The sequence below is a fragment of the Pseudonaja textilis genome, chromosome Z (assembly GCF_049901715.1).
Source record: "Pseudonaja textilis isolate UNSWEBS1 chromosome Z, rPseTex1.2, whole genome shotgun sequence".
NCBI classification, from domain to species: Eukaryota; Metazoa; Chordata; class Lepidosauria; order Squamata; family Elapidae; genus Pseudonaja; species Pseudonaja textilis.
In genome coordinates, this window is record NC_142008.1 from 46183028 (window position 1) to 46200820 (window position 17793).

The 17793-nt window shown below is 32.3% G+C and overlaps 2 protein-coding genes across 4 annotated transcripts in view; one reads left to right on the plus strand and one right to left on the minus strand.

Annotated features, from left to right (window-relative positions):
* Positions 1 to 13017, plus strand: part of TOP2B (DNA topoisomerase II beta) — a 62408-nt gene extending 49391 nt beyond the window's left edge. Inside the window, exons 26-36 of the mRNA XM_026708145.2 lie at positions 835 to 990; positions 1995 to 2078; positions 2642 to 2839; positions 3527 to 3671; positions 6138 to 6296; positions 7158 to 7362; positions 7766 to 7845; positions 9278 to 9388; positions 9822 to 9944; positions 12164 to 12261; positions 12537 to 13017. Of these exons, the coding sequence (XP_026563930.1) occupies positions 835 to 990; positions 1995 to 2078; positions 2642 to 2839; positions 3527 to 3671; positions 6138 to 6296; positions 7158 to 7362; positions 7766 to 7845; positions 9278 to 9388; positions 9822 to 9944; positions 12164 to 12261; positions 12537 to 12695 (1518 nt within the window). The 3' untranslated portion in view covers positions 12696 to 13017. The remainder of the gene's footprint in view (positions 1 to 834; positions 991 to 1994; positions 2079 to 2641; positions 2840 to 3526; positions 3672 to 6137; positions 6297 to 7157; positions 7363 to 7765; positions 7846 to 9277; positions 9389 to 9821; positions 9945 to 12163; positions 12262 to 12536) is intronic.
* A 50-nt stretch (positions 13018 to 13067) lies between these two features.
* The window catches only part of RARB (retinoic acid receptor beta), a 135736-nt gene continuing 131010 nt past the window's right edge, over positions 13068 to 17793 (minus strand). For all 3 annotated transcript variants that reach the window (XM_087915520.1, XM_026708151.2, XM_087915521.1), the window contains one exon: positions 13068 to 14583. In XM_087915520.1, the coding sequence (XP_087771646.1) occupies positions 14387 to 14583 (197 nt within the window). In that variant the 3' untranslated portion in view covers positions 13068 to 14386. The remainder of the gene's footprint in view (positions 14584 to 17793) is intronic.

The following is a 17793-nucleotide window of genomic DNA, read 5'->3' on the forward strand; positions in this document are numbered from 1 at the left end:
ACAATGTATGAAAATCAGGGCCAGTATCCTTTTCTCATTCCTGCTACTGAATAATTCATCAGCAAATATATTGATAGGAATGAAGAAAAATAAGCAAGAAAGAAAACAAAGTCTTAGAGGAATGTTCAATATACAGTGATTTTGCCTTTTGAGAAAATAATTTTTTTTTCACAGTAAAGACTTTTTTTAAAAGTCCCTTTTTAAATGGTCCTTTTTTGGATAGAAGTCAGTCCGAGTCACACTGTATTTTTAACAATTCTATAGGTGTTATTAGCCTTTGAGAGTCTATTTTGCCTTGCCTGAGTTGTAACAGTCTTCAGGATAATTTATAATCTATTGCATCTATTATTAATATCTATATATAAACAAGCCAGCTATTCATATTGTAATATTTTTTTGCTTTTCTCTGAAGAGAAAAGCCAGTATTTTTGAAATTTTGAATTTGAGCATTTTTGAAATAGCCATGATGGCACAGTGGTTAGAATGCAGTACTACAGGCTACTTCTGCTGACTGCAGCAGTTCGGCAGTTTAATTCTCACTGGCTCGAGGTTGACTCAGCCTTCCAACCTTCCAAGGTCGGTAAAATGAGAACCCAGATTGTTGGGGACAAGATGCTGACTTCTGTAAACTGCTTAGATAGGTCTATCAAGCAGTATATAAATCTTAAGTGCTATTGCTATTATATTTACTCTTTTAAAAAAGTGATCAAATATTTTGACAATCTCCTACCTAATATATTAAAAATTACTTTTCACCATTATTAGATTTTTTTACTATGTTTCCCAATTTATTCATATGTGTGCAGTATTTTAACTAATTTTATCTTTAAATAGGCTGCAGAAGAGGAAGAAATGCAGAACTTGAATGATGATAATTCATCTTCTTCAGGATCTACTTCAGGTCCAGATTTCAATTACATCTTAAATATGTCTTTATGGTGTCTTACTAAAGAGAAAGTTGAGGAAATCATTAAGCAGCGAGATACAAAAGTAGGTATTTTCTGAATTTTGAAGATAAAGGTATTTCCCAATATGCTATTGAGAATATTCCTTTATGTTGAAAAAATGCAAAATTGCAAGTTAACACATGTTTATTTTTAAATTAAATTTATTTCTCAAAATTATAATTTAATAGCATTATTATATTGTTAATGAACAATATAATCTAACAAAATGTACATAATTTTTGCATCCCTTGATAATATTGACATAGAAGATCAAAGCTCAACTTTACAAGGTTCATAATTATTGTGTGGAATCCATTGCCACAAAACAAGATAATAGCCACTAATCTGAATGGTTATAAAAGGTGACTGGGATAAATTTACCCAGGATAGGTCTGTTACAGAGGGGCATGATGGCTTAGTGGCTAAGATGCTGAGCTTGTCGATCAGAAAGGTCGGCAGATCGGCAGTTCGAATCCCTAGCATTGCGTAACGGAGTAAGCTCCTGTTACTTGTCCCAGCTTCTGCCTAGCAGTTTGAAAGTATGTAAAAATGCAAGTAGAAAAATAGGAACCATTTTGGTGGGAAGGTAACAGCGTTCCGTGCACCTTCGGCATTTAGTCATGCTGGCCACATGACCATGGAGACATCTTTGGACAACGCTTGCTCTTCGGCTTTGTAATGGAGATGGCACCACCTACTCCAGCACCGCCTCCTAGAGACGAAAATGACTAGCACATATGTGTGAGGAGAATCTTTACCTTTAGGTCTGTTAAATCCTATTTGTTTTGAAGTCTTAATATTATCTCCCAATTGTGAGAGCCTTGCCTCCAAATATCAATTGTAGGACAACTTTAGAAGGAGGGAGATAGATTTCAAACTTCTACTTCTGAATACTTCAGGGCTCTAGCCGCTGTCAGCAACAAAATGTTGGATTAAGATGGACCTTGGCCTTATCCAGTTATATTTATGTTCTTATATTGGCTTACCTTAAGTGTTCAAAACATTTCTCTAATACAAATTATTTTGTTATTCTTTTATGTTTTGTAGGGAAAGGACCTCGGTGATCTCAAGAGAAAATCATCTTCTGACCTTTGGAAAGAAGATTTAGCAGCTTTTATAGAAGAACTTGAAGTATGCTGACATATTAAAATTCATGTATACTATCAAGTTTTATATTAGACTTATTTGGAGGCAATTATCTTCAGATAACTATGTTCATTATAAGAGAATGAAATTTGCGTAATTTCATTTCTGAATTGTGTTTTCAAATTTCTATTTGCTGCAAATGTTACAATAAGGAAACGTAGAGTCCTGGTTTCGGTGAGACTTGGGACGTATTCAGACAGTTTTGGATTGAATAAATTCCTCAATTATTCCTAAATTTTTCTACATATTTGACTTCTTACTTTGCAACTTGAAAATCTAATAACATTTCTTTAAATGTACACTAATGAGCTTTTAATTTTTTATTTGTCTGATTTTCAAACTGAATATTTGGTAAGGAATTTGATGTAATTGTCTAATCTATTTTTTATAGGAATAGTAGTGAAAGAATACAGCTATATTATATTTAAAGCTACTCTCATAACTGCATGAATTATAAAAATATGTGTATTAATATAATACCTTAGAATAGGTTATTACACAGTTTAGAAGCTATTTATATCTAATTTTTATTTTTATGCATGTTTTAGAAAGTAGAAGCTCAGGAAAGAGAGGATGTACTGGCAGGAATGACTGGCAAACCCATAAAAGGCAAAGTTGGTAAACCCAAGGTGAAAAAACTTCATTTAGAAGAGACTATGCCTTCACCTTTTGGTAGAAGAATAGTTCCACAAATTACATCAGCTATGAAAGCTGATGCCAGCAAGAAATTGCTAAAAAAAAAGAAGGTAAAATACATCTTTTAAAATATTTTTGGTTAGCATATATCTTACATTTTCCCAAAAACAATTTATATCTTTTTTATTGGAAGCGATTTAAAAACTATTGAACAAATACAAAATCGCAAATATTTTAAAAAAAACTATATAGCAAAACTATATAACAATGTGATTAAAAAGCATCAAAAAGGAAAGGGTAGTAAAACTATGAAATGATTATCCAGTTTGTTCTAGACTATCTGAATATTTTTGGATTTTCCTTAGAATAGCAGTATTTAAAGCTCTTTAATAGTAACCTAACAAAAAAGTAACTAGAATATAAGCTTTTCTTTCTGTAGTACTATCCAAATGTAGAAAGCACTTCTTTGGAAATTGAATGTTATTCTTGTCTCTTTAGTTTCCAAAGGCTAAAACACAAATTTTAAATTTTAATTGATTAATCTTTTAGTATTTTTTATTTATAATGTATGTGTTTTAATATAGTTTAATTCTATGTTTTAGTTTAATTGATTGCTAGTTGCCTTATATAGCTTTGAGAAATGGAAAGACAATATATGTAATTTCAAATTCTAAGTTGGAAGTGGAATTTGAAAATTGAGGTTTATCTCCAAAGCTACATGTTGAGCGTATTTTTCAGTTTGCATTATTCTCCCAATAATAACATTAACTTCATTTGTTTTCTTTTTTTAATTTTAGGGGGACCTTGATACTTCAGCAATAAAGTTGGAATTTGATGAAGAATTTGGTAGTACACCAATAGAAGGTCCTGGAGAAGAGTTGCTTAATACCTCTGGTCCAGTGATTAAGACACCTAAGCCCAAGAGAGAAAAGAAGGAGCCTGGTGAGTAATAGTGTGACAGAAGGATATCTCTTGTGGAGACCCAGAGTAGGTTTTTTGCCCATAAACTATTATTCAAGCTCAAACATTACAAAGGTGTACCACCAGTGTCATGTATTTGTAGTATTTGAAAAAATCTTTTGCCTCACATGCACTGTGACTTTTTTAAGGCTAAAACTATAATATTTAGATCTACTGATAAAAATAAAATTGAAAAAAAAATATTTGGATAACCATACCTTTTCCATTATCATGCTTGTAGAAGATAAAATTAAGAACCATTTATTTATTTATTTGTATTATTTTCAATTTGTCCAGCTATTGGGGAATCAAGGACAAGGCAACATATTGAGATAGTAGAGTCATCACTATGTGAAAAACAGATACAATGAGGACAGTCCTGTAATACAGCCGTCCCCAATCTTTCTGGCTCTGAGGACTGGTAGGCGAGGAGTTCTTTTGCACACATGCCTGCCACTTGTGCAAATGGAGTTTCACACACTCAATTCCCAACAGACTGCGGACTAAGAAGGCAATAGGTTGCTCAACATGGAGACAAAATGGAAATATCAGTGTAATTGCATCCAACTTGTGACTAGTAATATATTACTGGATAAAAACAATCATCGTGAGATTGAACAAGTTATACCAGAGGTTAGACTATCATGTTCATGGCATAACAGGTTAACAGTTAAAGAATAATTAAACTAAGAAGGGCAGAAGCCAGTGTTGCTTCATCTGACAGAAAATTTGTCATGATCCTGAGTCCAAATAAAAGAGACATTTGTTAACTATAATAATGGATACAAATAAAAGGAAATGTTTCTAACTCAGGGTTGAAGTGGAGGTGGAGGGTCTTTGGTACTCTCTTTGGCACTTTGGTACTCTTTTGGCACTCTAGCACTGATGATGTTATCTGATTTGAGTAATAATGAACCTGCAAGAAAACAAACAAAGAGAGCATCAATCATTATAATTGAACTTGAAAATCATAGTTGGTTCTTCAGAAATGGCAAAATTCCCACCAGTTGAAGAGAATACAATTCTTTTTTATTGGTAGAAAGTAGCATTTACAAAATAGCCTCGCTGCCCCCCCCCCCGCCAAAATTGACACCTATCTGTGAAATCAAATAACCCCTATAGAGAATTTGAGTTTTATAAAATTGCAACTCTACACATTAGTTTTGTGTCCCTGACCTGCTAGATGGCAAAAAAGTACAATAGGATTTTCAGTGTCATTACCATGTGCAATTAGGAGAAAATGGTCAACAAACTATAAAACTACAGATTAATACTAGTGCAAAAGATTGCTATATTAATATGGAATGAAGATGCGTCCCATGTGACAGTATATATAGAAATAAATTTGGGTCCTGTAATTGCTCCCCAGTAATGCAAGAGCAAAAAGAGATTGTAAATTGAGGTTTAAAAGCATTAAAAACAAAAATAGAACATGGGATCTACATTCAAGAGAAATACCATTCAAAATAATAGCTAGGGTGCTTACCTCAGGAAAAATGGTAAAACAATAGCAACTGATTTATTTATACTTGGAATGATATGGCCATGAACTGAATTGCCCTGGTATGAGTTTTGGATAATAAAGATAAAAGAGTATTATATTTTAGGAACTGGGCACAAAGTACATATTAGTATAGTAATAATGGCTGCAGTCCTTCAGTGCAATTTTAATTTTACTTTAAAATTAAACCCAATTTTAACCCAATCAAATAAACAAAACATTTCACCAGTGACATCTAACATAATAGTAAAAAAACGTGCAAATTCCCCAAATTACAGGAGTAGCACTGACCAGTGACTTATCTGTTTAATGTGATCTACCAGTACTATAGTTAAAATAGCATTAAGCAGTTGATTAACATCCATGTGTGTTGAATCATAAATATAAATAAATATCAATACATAATTTTCTTTAAAATTTTGCAGATCCTGATTTAGTTTTTTTTTCTTCTGTTCAGTGGTGTCCAGTTCTTAGAGACTGAACAATCCCTGCAGTTTTCTTTGTCATTGTCTTCTTCCTCAGGGTGAGAGAAAGTGCCAGGTCACCCAGCTGATTTTGTGCCTAAATCAGGATTACAGCCTCATAGTTTCTAAACTGATGTCTTAACATTACACCAAATTGAATATCTAAGTTAATTTAGTATAATGAAAAATCACATTGTACAGATCACAAGACATCTATGGGGCAAGGAAGCATCCAACCTGATCATTACCAGCCCAAACTTGATTTAAGGACTATCAAGTCACCCACCTCGCCTTGTCATCAGGCTGTATCTGTGAGAGATAACAGTATTGGGTGTCAGATAAAACTGGTGTGATTGCATGGTTATAAATCAAGGACTACCTGTGTTAATTCCCGTTTCATTAATTTGGGAAGTTATCAATGTTAAATGAGAGAAAATATAATTAAGATTATTTGTTATCCTACTAATGGTTTGCTTGTTTTAGGTACTAGAGTGAGAAGAACACCATCTACCACAAAGACTACTGCAAAAAAAATAAAGAAACGAAATCCATGGTCAGATGATGAATCAAAATCTGAAAGTGACTTGGAAGAAAATGACCCTGTGATTATTCCAAGAGATTCTTTACTTAGAAGAGCTGCAGGTAGCAAAGGCAATATCTATAATGTAGCAAAATTGTTTAGTTTTATATTGTAAATGAGTTTTAATAATTGACCATTGTTTTTACAGTAAGAATGTTGTGCTTAATCATTAAATCATTTTAAAAAAAGGCTTTTTTCATACTTTTGAAAATAGCTTTTGTTGTCAGATAAAATGTTTCCCTTCTGACATCCTTATCATGCAGATCATTGTTCTATGCAATAATAATATTTTGCCTAAAATTATTCCAGTGTCAGCTAAACTTTTCAATAAGTTTGCAATGATCTGTTGCCTCTCCTTTGTATATATGACTAGTTTTGAAACTGTTTTATCAAAGTTTTTCCTTCTTGTCTCAACTTCAACAGTTCCATACAGCACAACTTTTAATAGACTTTTTCACCAGTGAAATTATTTAGCTAAAAACATTTGTATTTATACCTTAGCTTGCTTTGTGAACTAATTATCTTCATTTCAAAGTGCAAATGATGTATTTGTCCATCTGTGGAATTGCATTTTCCAGGCTACTTATAAGATCTAGAAGTCAATCCCCTTTTGGATTTTATCAAGTTTATAGTGGAAAAAAAACAACCAAAAGTAATCCAAACTTCTTCACTTACCATATCCACAATTATCGTCTTTTAAATGTGTAACAAATTATGCAATCAAATTTGCAGAAAGGTAGCCTATCTATATTTAATTACAGTATTGATTTGTTATTCAATGTTTATTGTCCTAGACTGATACATTGCAAAAAAAATATTGCAATGTTATAGGTTTTCCAGAAATCCTCAAATGTTCATAGTATGAAATGCAAAGTATAACATTTAACATGAACCAGAGATTATGGTTGTGTCTACCTTTCCAGCTGAAAGGCCCAAATACACCTTTGATTTCTCAGAAGAAGAAGAAGATGATGCTGATGATGCTGATGCCAACAACAATGATCTTAATGAACTGAAAGTAAAAACATCTCCAAACATCAATGACAGAGAAAATGAATTTGTGCCCTCAGATAGCCTTGAAAAGGATGAATATGATTTCTCTCCAATTAAATCAAAGCCTTCTCCAGAGTAAGTGTCATAGGTTTGGGATAGTATCTTCTTAGTCTCTAACTAGCAGTATGAAGATGAACAAAATGTAAATTGTTACAAATCTGTAGATGAGGCATATTTGTAGACATATTATGTGTCTAAGGTAGACATATTATGTATCTCAGATGTTAAATATATATATTATTTGGAGTATGTGAATTTTTTGGCTATTGAAGTGAGGTAACACATAGAAATGAAACATAACTAGCCATTTGATCATTCATTTTATATATTATTATATATTTCCTGTATAGGTTAATCTATGTATTATTATATACTTTGTATTGCAGTCCTGGACAAAATCAAATGCCTTTCCTCTGCAGTTTTTTTTTAGCAGCTTAGGAAGAGGAAATTTTTTTAAATAAAATTCTTTTTATCGTAGGAAGGTTTCCCAAGACAAAACTAATCAAGATTTTGGCAACCTGTTCACGTTTCCTTCTTATTCTCGGAAAGCCAATATTGGTATGTATATCAAACATTCAACTCAGTAGGCAATGCATTATTGAATAAGGAACCTTTGTTTAAAACCCATTGTCACTGAATCTCTTCTAGAATCTCAGAAAATATTCTTTTCCTGGGAAATATCCAAGCATTTAAAAATTTAGTACATAAGACAGTTATGTTAAGATGATAAAAACGTAAGTTCTTATTTCCTAATGAAACTCATTAGATGCCAGAAAATGGAATTCTGTTTTTTGAAAATAAGTATAAAATAACATATAATGATATGAGATGTTGCTAATTCTAAGGCAAAAGTGCCTTAGAAAATCATATAAAATGATAAATAAATCAGAAGAATATTTTGTTGAATTAAATATCTTCTGGTTTAAAAGTTGCTGTTTAATTACTATTACGTATCATACCCTGATCATATAGAAAACTGAACAGCTGCAATGAAACCAAATGTGCTTTTTGCTTTTTATACCTTAAAGCAGAAGTTAATTATTTGAGCTTTCGGTCTTGGGTATGCTCCTCATAGACTTTCCAAAATGTTCTACACTGTACATTGTAATTTTTGATATAATTATTTACATAATTACAAATATAACTAGTTAATAATTTTATAAATTATATTTAATTGTAATTAAAAGAAAACCACCAGATTATTTTAAAATGGTTCAACATACATCTTAAAGAGAAATGTTATATATCCCTGCCTGAGGGCTTAGGCAGTGATAGGAACATTGATAACCACTTACTATTAGTGTTATGCTAATTACCTTCACCTACATAGGCACTCTGTTCCACTCAGTAATGGCTAGTGTGGTAAAGATTAATAGGTTCAAGTCTACTTTTAACAATAGAAGTTCATGGGTGACTTTGGGCCAGTCATTAGCCCATCTGTTTCATGGGCTTATTGTGGAGAGAGCTATATATAGCATGTTAAGCTCTTAAAGAAAAAACTAACTTAGCCAGTGACAACAACAACAATAAAACTGTTCATCAATTATCAGTCTTCTTTGCATAGTCAGTTCTGAGTAATGGCTTTAATAGTTTTGTATTGATCTTATATGTCAGCTTTAGTTTTGCTGCCATTATTGGCATATCATAATAATCCACTGGCAGGAAAAAAGCATCATTTGATATCTTCTTTGTACTTTCCTCATAGTTAGGTGCTGGTAGAGAAGTGTTCATTCTGAATCATCTCACTTCACAAATGATCTCAGTTTAAAGGCAAAACCCTAATTTTTTGAGGTGTGAAATAAGCTGTTCTGAGATTTTTTGGAATAAATTTTAGACATATTTAGCATGCCGAACATTTGAAATATTTTAAGCATCTTTGTTAATTCATTAACTTGTGTTATATCATTTTAATATGAAAAAAATGTTTCTGTTTAGTCTTTAGAAGGTAATAGTTGGCTTGTATGGCATTAAAAACATTTTGTATTCTTAGATACATCAAAATTTGACAGTGATGAAGAAGATTCAACACCAGTCTTTTCTTCATCTTTTATTCCAAAACAAACAGAGACACTTTCAAGTAAAACAGTTGTTACTAAAAAAGGCAAGTGTTTGAAATTTACTAGTTATATTTACTACTTTACTTGCTCTTCTAAATTCAATGCTCTTGATAATTATTATAAAAATATAAAAAATAATACTTTCATGTCTTAAGATGAGAACATGCTAAACATTGCTCTGATAAAACCTGTAGAAAACTCTGTCCTTCTGAAACACTGGTATGGTACCGAATACAATCTAGCACATAAAATCCATCTTTTTGTAATAGTTTTGAAAATACTGCCTGAAAAATAGAATTAAATTTGTTAAAAGTTTGTTCCCATTATCAATAGAAGACCAAAAACAAGTACTGACCCTTCCTACATATTTATATGTGCTAGGGTATGGGACAGGGAAAGAAGGATTGGTAGAAATCTAATCTGTTGATGCTTCTTAAATGGCTGATACAATTTAATATTTATTTACATAATTAACAGCAAAACTATCATCAGATATGCCCTCTAAGCTGAAAAGGTCTCCTAAACCTAAGAAGATGGAACTAATAAACTCTGATTCAGAAACTGAATTTGGTATTCCAAAGAAGTCCATAGTTCCCAAAGGTAAAAAAAAAAAAAAGCTGTTGTTTTAAACTTCCAATTGTCTTAACGCTGTGATACACATTTCTAATCTTATTATTTAACATTAATTGATTTTTTTGTTAAAAGCAGTAGCTAAAATTTGCTAAGACATCTTTTTCTTATATATGTATTTTTAATGTTTATATACACTGAAAAAAAATTAAAAATATTTACTGAATTTATATTCATCAAACAAAAGCAAGTATGTTAGTTTTATTTTATTAAAGAACCCCTTAATATTAAGATCTCAGAACAATGTAAAATCAATATTGAAAACAGACACAATAGAAAGGAAAAAGTAATTTGAACTACCTTCAATACCAATAAAGGCTGTCCTTGATTTAAAATATTTCAGTTAGTGACTGTTCAAAGTTATAGTAGCACCGAAAAAAGTGACTTATGACCATTTTTCACACCATTGCAGCATCCCTGGTCATGTGATCAAAATTCAGATACTTGACTCATAGTTATGATGGTTGCAGTGTTCCAGGATTATGTGATTATTGCGAACTTCAGATGAGCAAAGTCAACAGGGAAGCCAGATTCACTTAACAACTATGTTACTAACTTAACGACTGCAATCACTGAACTATAGCAAGAATGGTCTTAAAATGAGACAAAACTCACTTATCAACTGTGTCGCTTAGCAACAGAAATTTTGGGCTTAATTGTGGTTGTAAGTCAAGGGCTACTTATACAAAAAGAGTTCAAATATCATACGCTCTTATATTTTGCAAAATGTAGCCCTCCCAAAGTGAGATGCAGAAAAGTGCTTCTTGGCTATCCTTAATATTCAAGAAGGTTCATTCTGGAAGAGGAATTCCATCAAGTATCTGGGCCTACTTCATCAACATGTATTTCAGAAAGGAATCAACATAAATGCAAAGTTTGCCTGAATCTGCTTTTTGGCAGAACAAAAAATGAAACTAGCTTGTGTCTCATAGTAACACATAACAATCCAGCAACAGCAACTAAAACATCCAGATCTTAATTTCTTGTCATGGCAGAGGTAAAGAAAATATGGAGGTCACAAGACAGATTTGACTCAATTTCAATTTGTTTAGTAATCTGTCGGCCAACAACTTCTACAGTATTTTGTACTTAATGAAATTGTTGACCTTTGTGAATATAGTTTGTGAATGCTTTCAAAAATTAAAATATGGAATACTTTACAAATACTTTGCATGTGATAATAACACAGCTGATATCCTTAAGGCCAGACATTACAATTTCAAGAACAATTACAGTTATTGCAGGAATTGTAATTTTATAAATGAACTCTGGAGACCACTGAAAAGTTATTTTCATGTTTAGAATTAAATCTACAAATTAATTCAATCTGTGACAGAGGGAAACAAGCAAATCAATTGAATGTTTGTCTTCTCTAGATTAAGCTTCCATTTTTATGTTTAACTTCTTACTTATTAGCCAATTTGAATAAAGTTTGATTGGATTCTTTACATTTTGATGATAAGGAAAAACCTGGGTTTCCTTCAATGCCCCAGTGCTTGGAAACTCCAAGAAACATCTGTAAGCATTTCCATAGGCAAAGTATAAAACTGTAAAAGAAAAAGCAGAATTAAGACACAAAATAAAACCAGCTACATATACCAACTAAAAGTTCAAACTATATTTATTATTGATTATTAAGAATCTAGCCGAGTTAAAAAAACAAAAACAAAAACAAAAAAAATTCTGCCAGACTAAATAGCAAATAATAGATTTTGGGTTAACGATTATGGTTTAACTTATCAGAAAAAAGGGGTTTCATGTAACTATTGGTTGCTATAGCATTTAAGAGATTTCTGTCTATGATATTTTCATCTATTAATATCCTGTTAAGGATAGTGATCTGCTAAGTTTTACTTTTTATTAATATAATAATTAAATTTGGATACACAATTTCTCAAGAATAAAATCATACAGCTTCTGTCTGTCATTCAGTCAAGGACCTTGCTTTGAGAAATTGGTTATACAGTAACAAATAGCAAGGAATCTTGGTTCTATTAAATTATCTGAAAGTAATAGTAATTCTAAACAATTTTATATTTAATGATTTCTCTTTAAAATGTTATTTAAATTTTATTTGTTTACTATGGTGATAGTGTTATCTATTCAGTTATATCATTCAGTTTTATATTTTATTATGGTAAAATATAGTCAGTGAACTGAGATAGATTCTCCCTTCAATCTTTTAATAGGAAAAGGCAGGGGAGCAAAAAAAAGGAAAGCATCTGGTTCTGAAAATGAAGGTGAATATAACCCTGGAAGAAAACCACCCAAGTCAATTGCAAGCAAGGTAATTTAACAAACTGCTAGATACATTTAATGGTTAATAGCACTAGCAATAATACTTAGACTTATACACCACTTTTTAGTCCTCTCTAAATGGTTTAAAGAGTCAGCATATTGCCCCCAACAATCTGAGTCCTCATAATGAAAGCATTGTAAAATAATTCATGGCTTAGCTTACATATGAATTCTTTTTTTAAAAAAACGCATCTTAGTAGCTTTAAATAGCTACATGATTGAGATTTTCATCACCAGTAACTTTTAATAATTATTTTAAAACAGAAACTGAAGAAAACAGCATTTGATCAAGATTCTGATGTAGACATTTTCCCATCTGACTTTGCTTCTGAAACAACTTCCAGGCCACGGACAGGTCGGGCAAGAAAAGAAGTGAAGTATTTTGCAGAGTCTGATGAAGATGATGATTTTGCTATGTTTTAATTAAGTGCGGAAAGAGCACACAAACTTCCAACAAATTTCTTAAGTTGTCCTTTTGTCCTTTTCTGTCGCAGACTTTTTGTACATTTGACTTATTTTATGTGATGTAATTGATGGATTTTATTATTGTGTGTAGGCATTTTAACATTTTGTTCTTAAACTTACAGTTTTATGCTCTTTTTTACTCATTGAAATGTCATGTGTCTGACCGGCTTGTAGAAATGTTCTAGAAAGCTGTGCAAAAGCACACATTTTAATTGTCATGGTTGCAAACAGCAAACCTTTTTGAAATGAAGTTTAAACATTAAAAATATAAAACCATTTACTTGTGTATAGAGTTTGCTCTAAATAATTTTTGTTTACACAGGGTCAAAATAAATATATTTTATTTTTTGCCAAGAGAATTCATGGAAAAAGATAAACAGCATATGAACATAGAAAGCATTGTTAAACAATCTCAATGTACAAACAAAGCCAGTGAAAGTACATCACAGATTTGCTGGAATATATAAAAAAATCCACTAGTGCTTTTAATGAAACCTTAAAAAAAATGACACTTTAAAAAATTGTAACCATTCTACCACATTTTTGCTGTTTTATGGTGACTAGCAAGGTCATAGACACAGATTCCATCATCCGTTTCAAGGTGTTTTGGTGCCAGCCCTGTGATGTCACAGAAGAGAATGATAGGACTGAGGAACACTTTATCCAGAGTGGGTTTTTTTTCCCCACTAGTGCCATCGATTCAGAGGTAGTGATTATGCCTGGTTGTTATTTCACCAAGTTTTCCTAGTAGGTTGTGAACAAGTAAAATAATATAACACTGTAAAGTGTTTTTGCCTTGAAGGCTATAAACGAAGTAAAATTTCAGTATTTTTAAAAGTAAAGAAGTCAAAGTAATAAATTCTTTGTATATTTTTAAAGTGACATTAACAATAGAACAAATTATATTCAAATAATTGAGCTGGCAGTTACACTCCCACAAAAATTCTGCTAATGCTGTGAAATTCTTTGATCTTTTGCTGGGAAAGAAGTAATACACTGAGGTCTTTAAAAAGAGCAATGATAAGTTTTCATCCTTAGACTGTGTCTTTTAAAACGTTTTTTATCCAGACAAATATGTTATCCATTTCTAAGGGAAGTTTGGGGCATTTCATGTACACATTTAAAAAGGGAAAGCATCGAACATCCAGGATAGAAAGTACATATTCATATATTTTATATGTACAAAGTCATCAGAAATGGTATAACCACAAATTTTAAACCTCCTCAAGATCAATCTTGTCACTTGCAATTGTGGCCATTCAAAAGAAGCAATAGCAACATATCAGTTTGTTTATTTCATGAAATCAGAGATTCAGAGCACAGTCCTACAAATGTAGAGAAATAATAGAATTTACTCCGTGTGTGTGTGTGCATGTGTGTGCGTGTGCACGTATGCGTATGCGCACACCCACATAAACATGATTGTAATTTTAGTGTACTGAACATTTATGTTTCAAATTAAGCTGCACATTATTATTCTTTATGTGTATAAACATACCCATATCTTCACAATATAGATACATATAAACAATTCTTGGTCCTTTTGGATTGTAGTGTCTGTAAAATTCCAGAAAAATAAGCAGCCGTAGAGAGAATATGCCATGTCATCCTTGTACATAGAAGTTAGGAATTTCACTAGAGAAAATTTATTACTGCACCAAAGGAGACTGACTGACACTGCTATTATCTACCAAGCTTGGGGAAATACTTGGACTGTGCTCTGCTGTTGTCACTGTTGAGCTTGGTGTCAATGGTTCATGTCCTTCTGAGTTCTCCAACATTTCCTGGATAAGAGGTGGCATAGATCCAGGGATTTCCATTTTCAGTGTAATAACACGTTCAGCACCTTCAGAACAGAAAAAAATGTAAAAAGTTAGTATTTTTTCCAGTCATGTTTCACTTGTTTCATGAAAGAAATTTAGGCAATATTAGAACTAATACACAGAATAACCCACTTATTACGTAGATTATTGCAGTAAACTATGTCTATATTTGGGTAACAGCAATAGAAAAATTATTCAGGTATTTTATTAGAGTGTTTCCTATCTATTCAGAGCTAGGACAAAGAAAAAGATAAAATCGTAGCTGTGTATTTTTATCTTAGTGCCATATCTGAGCAAATTTAAACCATATAATAGAAAGCTAAGGAAGGAAGGAAGGAAGGAAGGTAGAAAGAAAGAAAGAAAAAGAAAGGAAAGAAAGAAGAAAGAAAGAAAGAACAAATTACAGAGAAATCCTGTATTGGGAAAGAGGACAATTTCTAAGATGAAAAAACATTTCAAAGCATGGAGTCTTTAATTTAGAAAATGTCTATCCAACAGTTCTTCGGAATTTTTTAAATTCTTTCACTGGTATTAAGAAAAAAAAGTCATGCAGTCATGCAGAACATCGATTTTATTTTATTTTTCTATTTGTTAAACTGCAATGGTTCATTTTAACTAGCAGAAAAATATTTATGTTGAATTCAATGAATCTTTTGCTAATATAGTCAACCTTTAGGAGCCATTTTGGATTTCTCTTGTTTTCTGAAAAATGTTCAGAATCAACAGATCTACTAACAAAATTGAGCCTCTTAGCAAAAATATGGCAAAACCCCTTTGTTTGCATATCAATTTATACTAAAAGATATAATTATTAATGTGTTGAATTCATAACTGCCTTAATTTCAAGGAAAATCAAATTTACCCACTTACAGTCATATGTTTTAATTTCTAGGCACAAGTCATGAAGAAAAACATGTTTTGGTTGAGATGTGACACTTGACATTTTCATGTTAAGTAAACCAGGGTCATCTCTATTTTAAAAAGGGGTACAGTTTTGACAATGCAGGCACAGTTGCCATTTTTATTTTTTTGAGCTCTCATGAACACTTCAGAACTGAATGCTCAATCTTTGATTTTTTCATGAAATAATGGTATTCCTCAGCCAATATAGTAGATTTAGCCATACCTATTACTAATTGATCTATATATCTGTGCACTGGTAGCTCATCATATTAGAAGTCTGAATCTGATGTCTCAATTAACTATTTTTTTCCAACCATCCCAACAACTCTAAAACAAGTTGGTAATTCAATTTCCTACTTTATTTTTTTCTTCTTACCATTTTTTTTTTAAATATTGTGATCATGCAATTAGAATTAGTGGCATTACAATCCTAGCCAAGTATATACTACATCATATTTGCTTTTGGAATGAGCTGAGCTAGCAGGAGAAACAGTCAGAGATAACATAGAATTTCCTTTGGACAGTATTTTCACAGAAATGGGGAAAAGATCCATTGATTCATTGGGAAGTCAAAAGAATGACAGGATTCAAAAAGATCTTGACAAACTTGAACAATGGGCCATATCCTAACAAAATGAATTTTAATGTGGAAAAAAGCAGAGTTGTACATTTAGACAGGAAAAATCAAAGATATAAGTACAGATTAGGTAAAACCTAGCTCAAAAACAGTGAGAGGGACCTTGGAATGCTAGTAGATGAATATGAATATGAGCCAAAAGAGTTAATACAATCCTGGATGATATAAACAGGCATAGTGTCAAGATCAAATGAAGTATTAGTACCGCTTTATAAAATCCTAGTAAGACCATACCTGGAATACTGCAACCAATTTTGGACACAATACTACAAAAAAGATGTTGAGACTTTGGAAAAAGTTCAGAGGAGAACAACTAAGATGATCAAAGGCCTGCATACTAAAACACATGAAGAACAGCTGCAGGATTTGGGTTTGGCTAGTCTAAAGAAAAAAAGATTAGTGATGACATGATAGCAGTATTCCACTATTTGAGGGACAAAGAAGAGGGGGTCAATTTATTTACAAAGCACTACAGGACAAGAAACAATGGTTGGAAACTAACCAAAGACCTGGAATAAAGAAGAAACTTCCTTACAGTAACGACAATTAACCAGTGAAACAGCTTGCCTTCAGAAATCGTGGGCACTCCATCACTGGAGGTTTTTAAGAAGAGACCTGACAATCACTTGTCTGAAATAGTATAGGTTCTCCTGCTTAAGCAGGGGGCTGGACTAGAAGACCTTCCAGCTCTATTCCTATTCCTATTCCTATTCCTATTCCTATTCTATTCTATTCTATTCTATTCTATTCTATTCTATTCTATTCTATTCTATTCTATTCTATTCTATTCTATTCTATTCTATTCTGTGACACAGGAAACTGAGACCTATCAGCTTGACATCAATACCTGGAAAGATTCTGGAAAAGATAATCAAGCAATCAATCTGCAAACACCTAGAAGCAAAAAAGTCATAACCAAAAGCCAGCGTGGGTTTGTCAAGAACAGATCAAGCCAGACAAATCTTATTGCATTCTTTGATAAACTGACATTAGTGGACCAGATAAATGCTATGGATATAATTTACTTGGACTTTAGTAAGGTATTTGATAAAGTAGGCCACAACCTACTAACTTAACTACTTGATAAGATAGAAAAATACAGGTTAGATAACATCACCACCAGATGGATTCATAGCTGTCTGGCTAATTGCACTCAATATGTAGTTCTCAATGGAACTTATTTACATGGAGGGAAGTATGCAGTGGAGTACTCCAAGGCTCTGTCTTAGGCCCAGTAATCTTCAATATCTTCATCAATTATTTAGATGAAAGGATAGATGGGGAGCTCATCAAATTTGCACATGACATCAAGCTAGCAGGAATAGCCAACGTTCTAGAACAACGGTGTCAAACTCACAATGACGCATCACCATGTGATATATCACAACTTTTCCCCCTTCACTAAACTGGGGGTGGGGGTGGCCAGCATATGACACATCCGGCCCATGGGCTGTGAGTTTGACATCCCTGCTCTAGAAGATTTAAGATACAGGATATTGACAAACTTGAACAATAGGCTCTATCTAACAAAATGCATAGCTCAATTGTAGTAATTGTGAAAGGGATCATGGAGTCCTAGTGAATAATCACTTTAAATATAAAACAGCAGTGTGCTGCAGCTGCCAAAAAGGCCAATGCCACTCTAATAATGCCTTGTAAGACCACACTTGAAATACTGCATCCAATTTTGGTT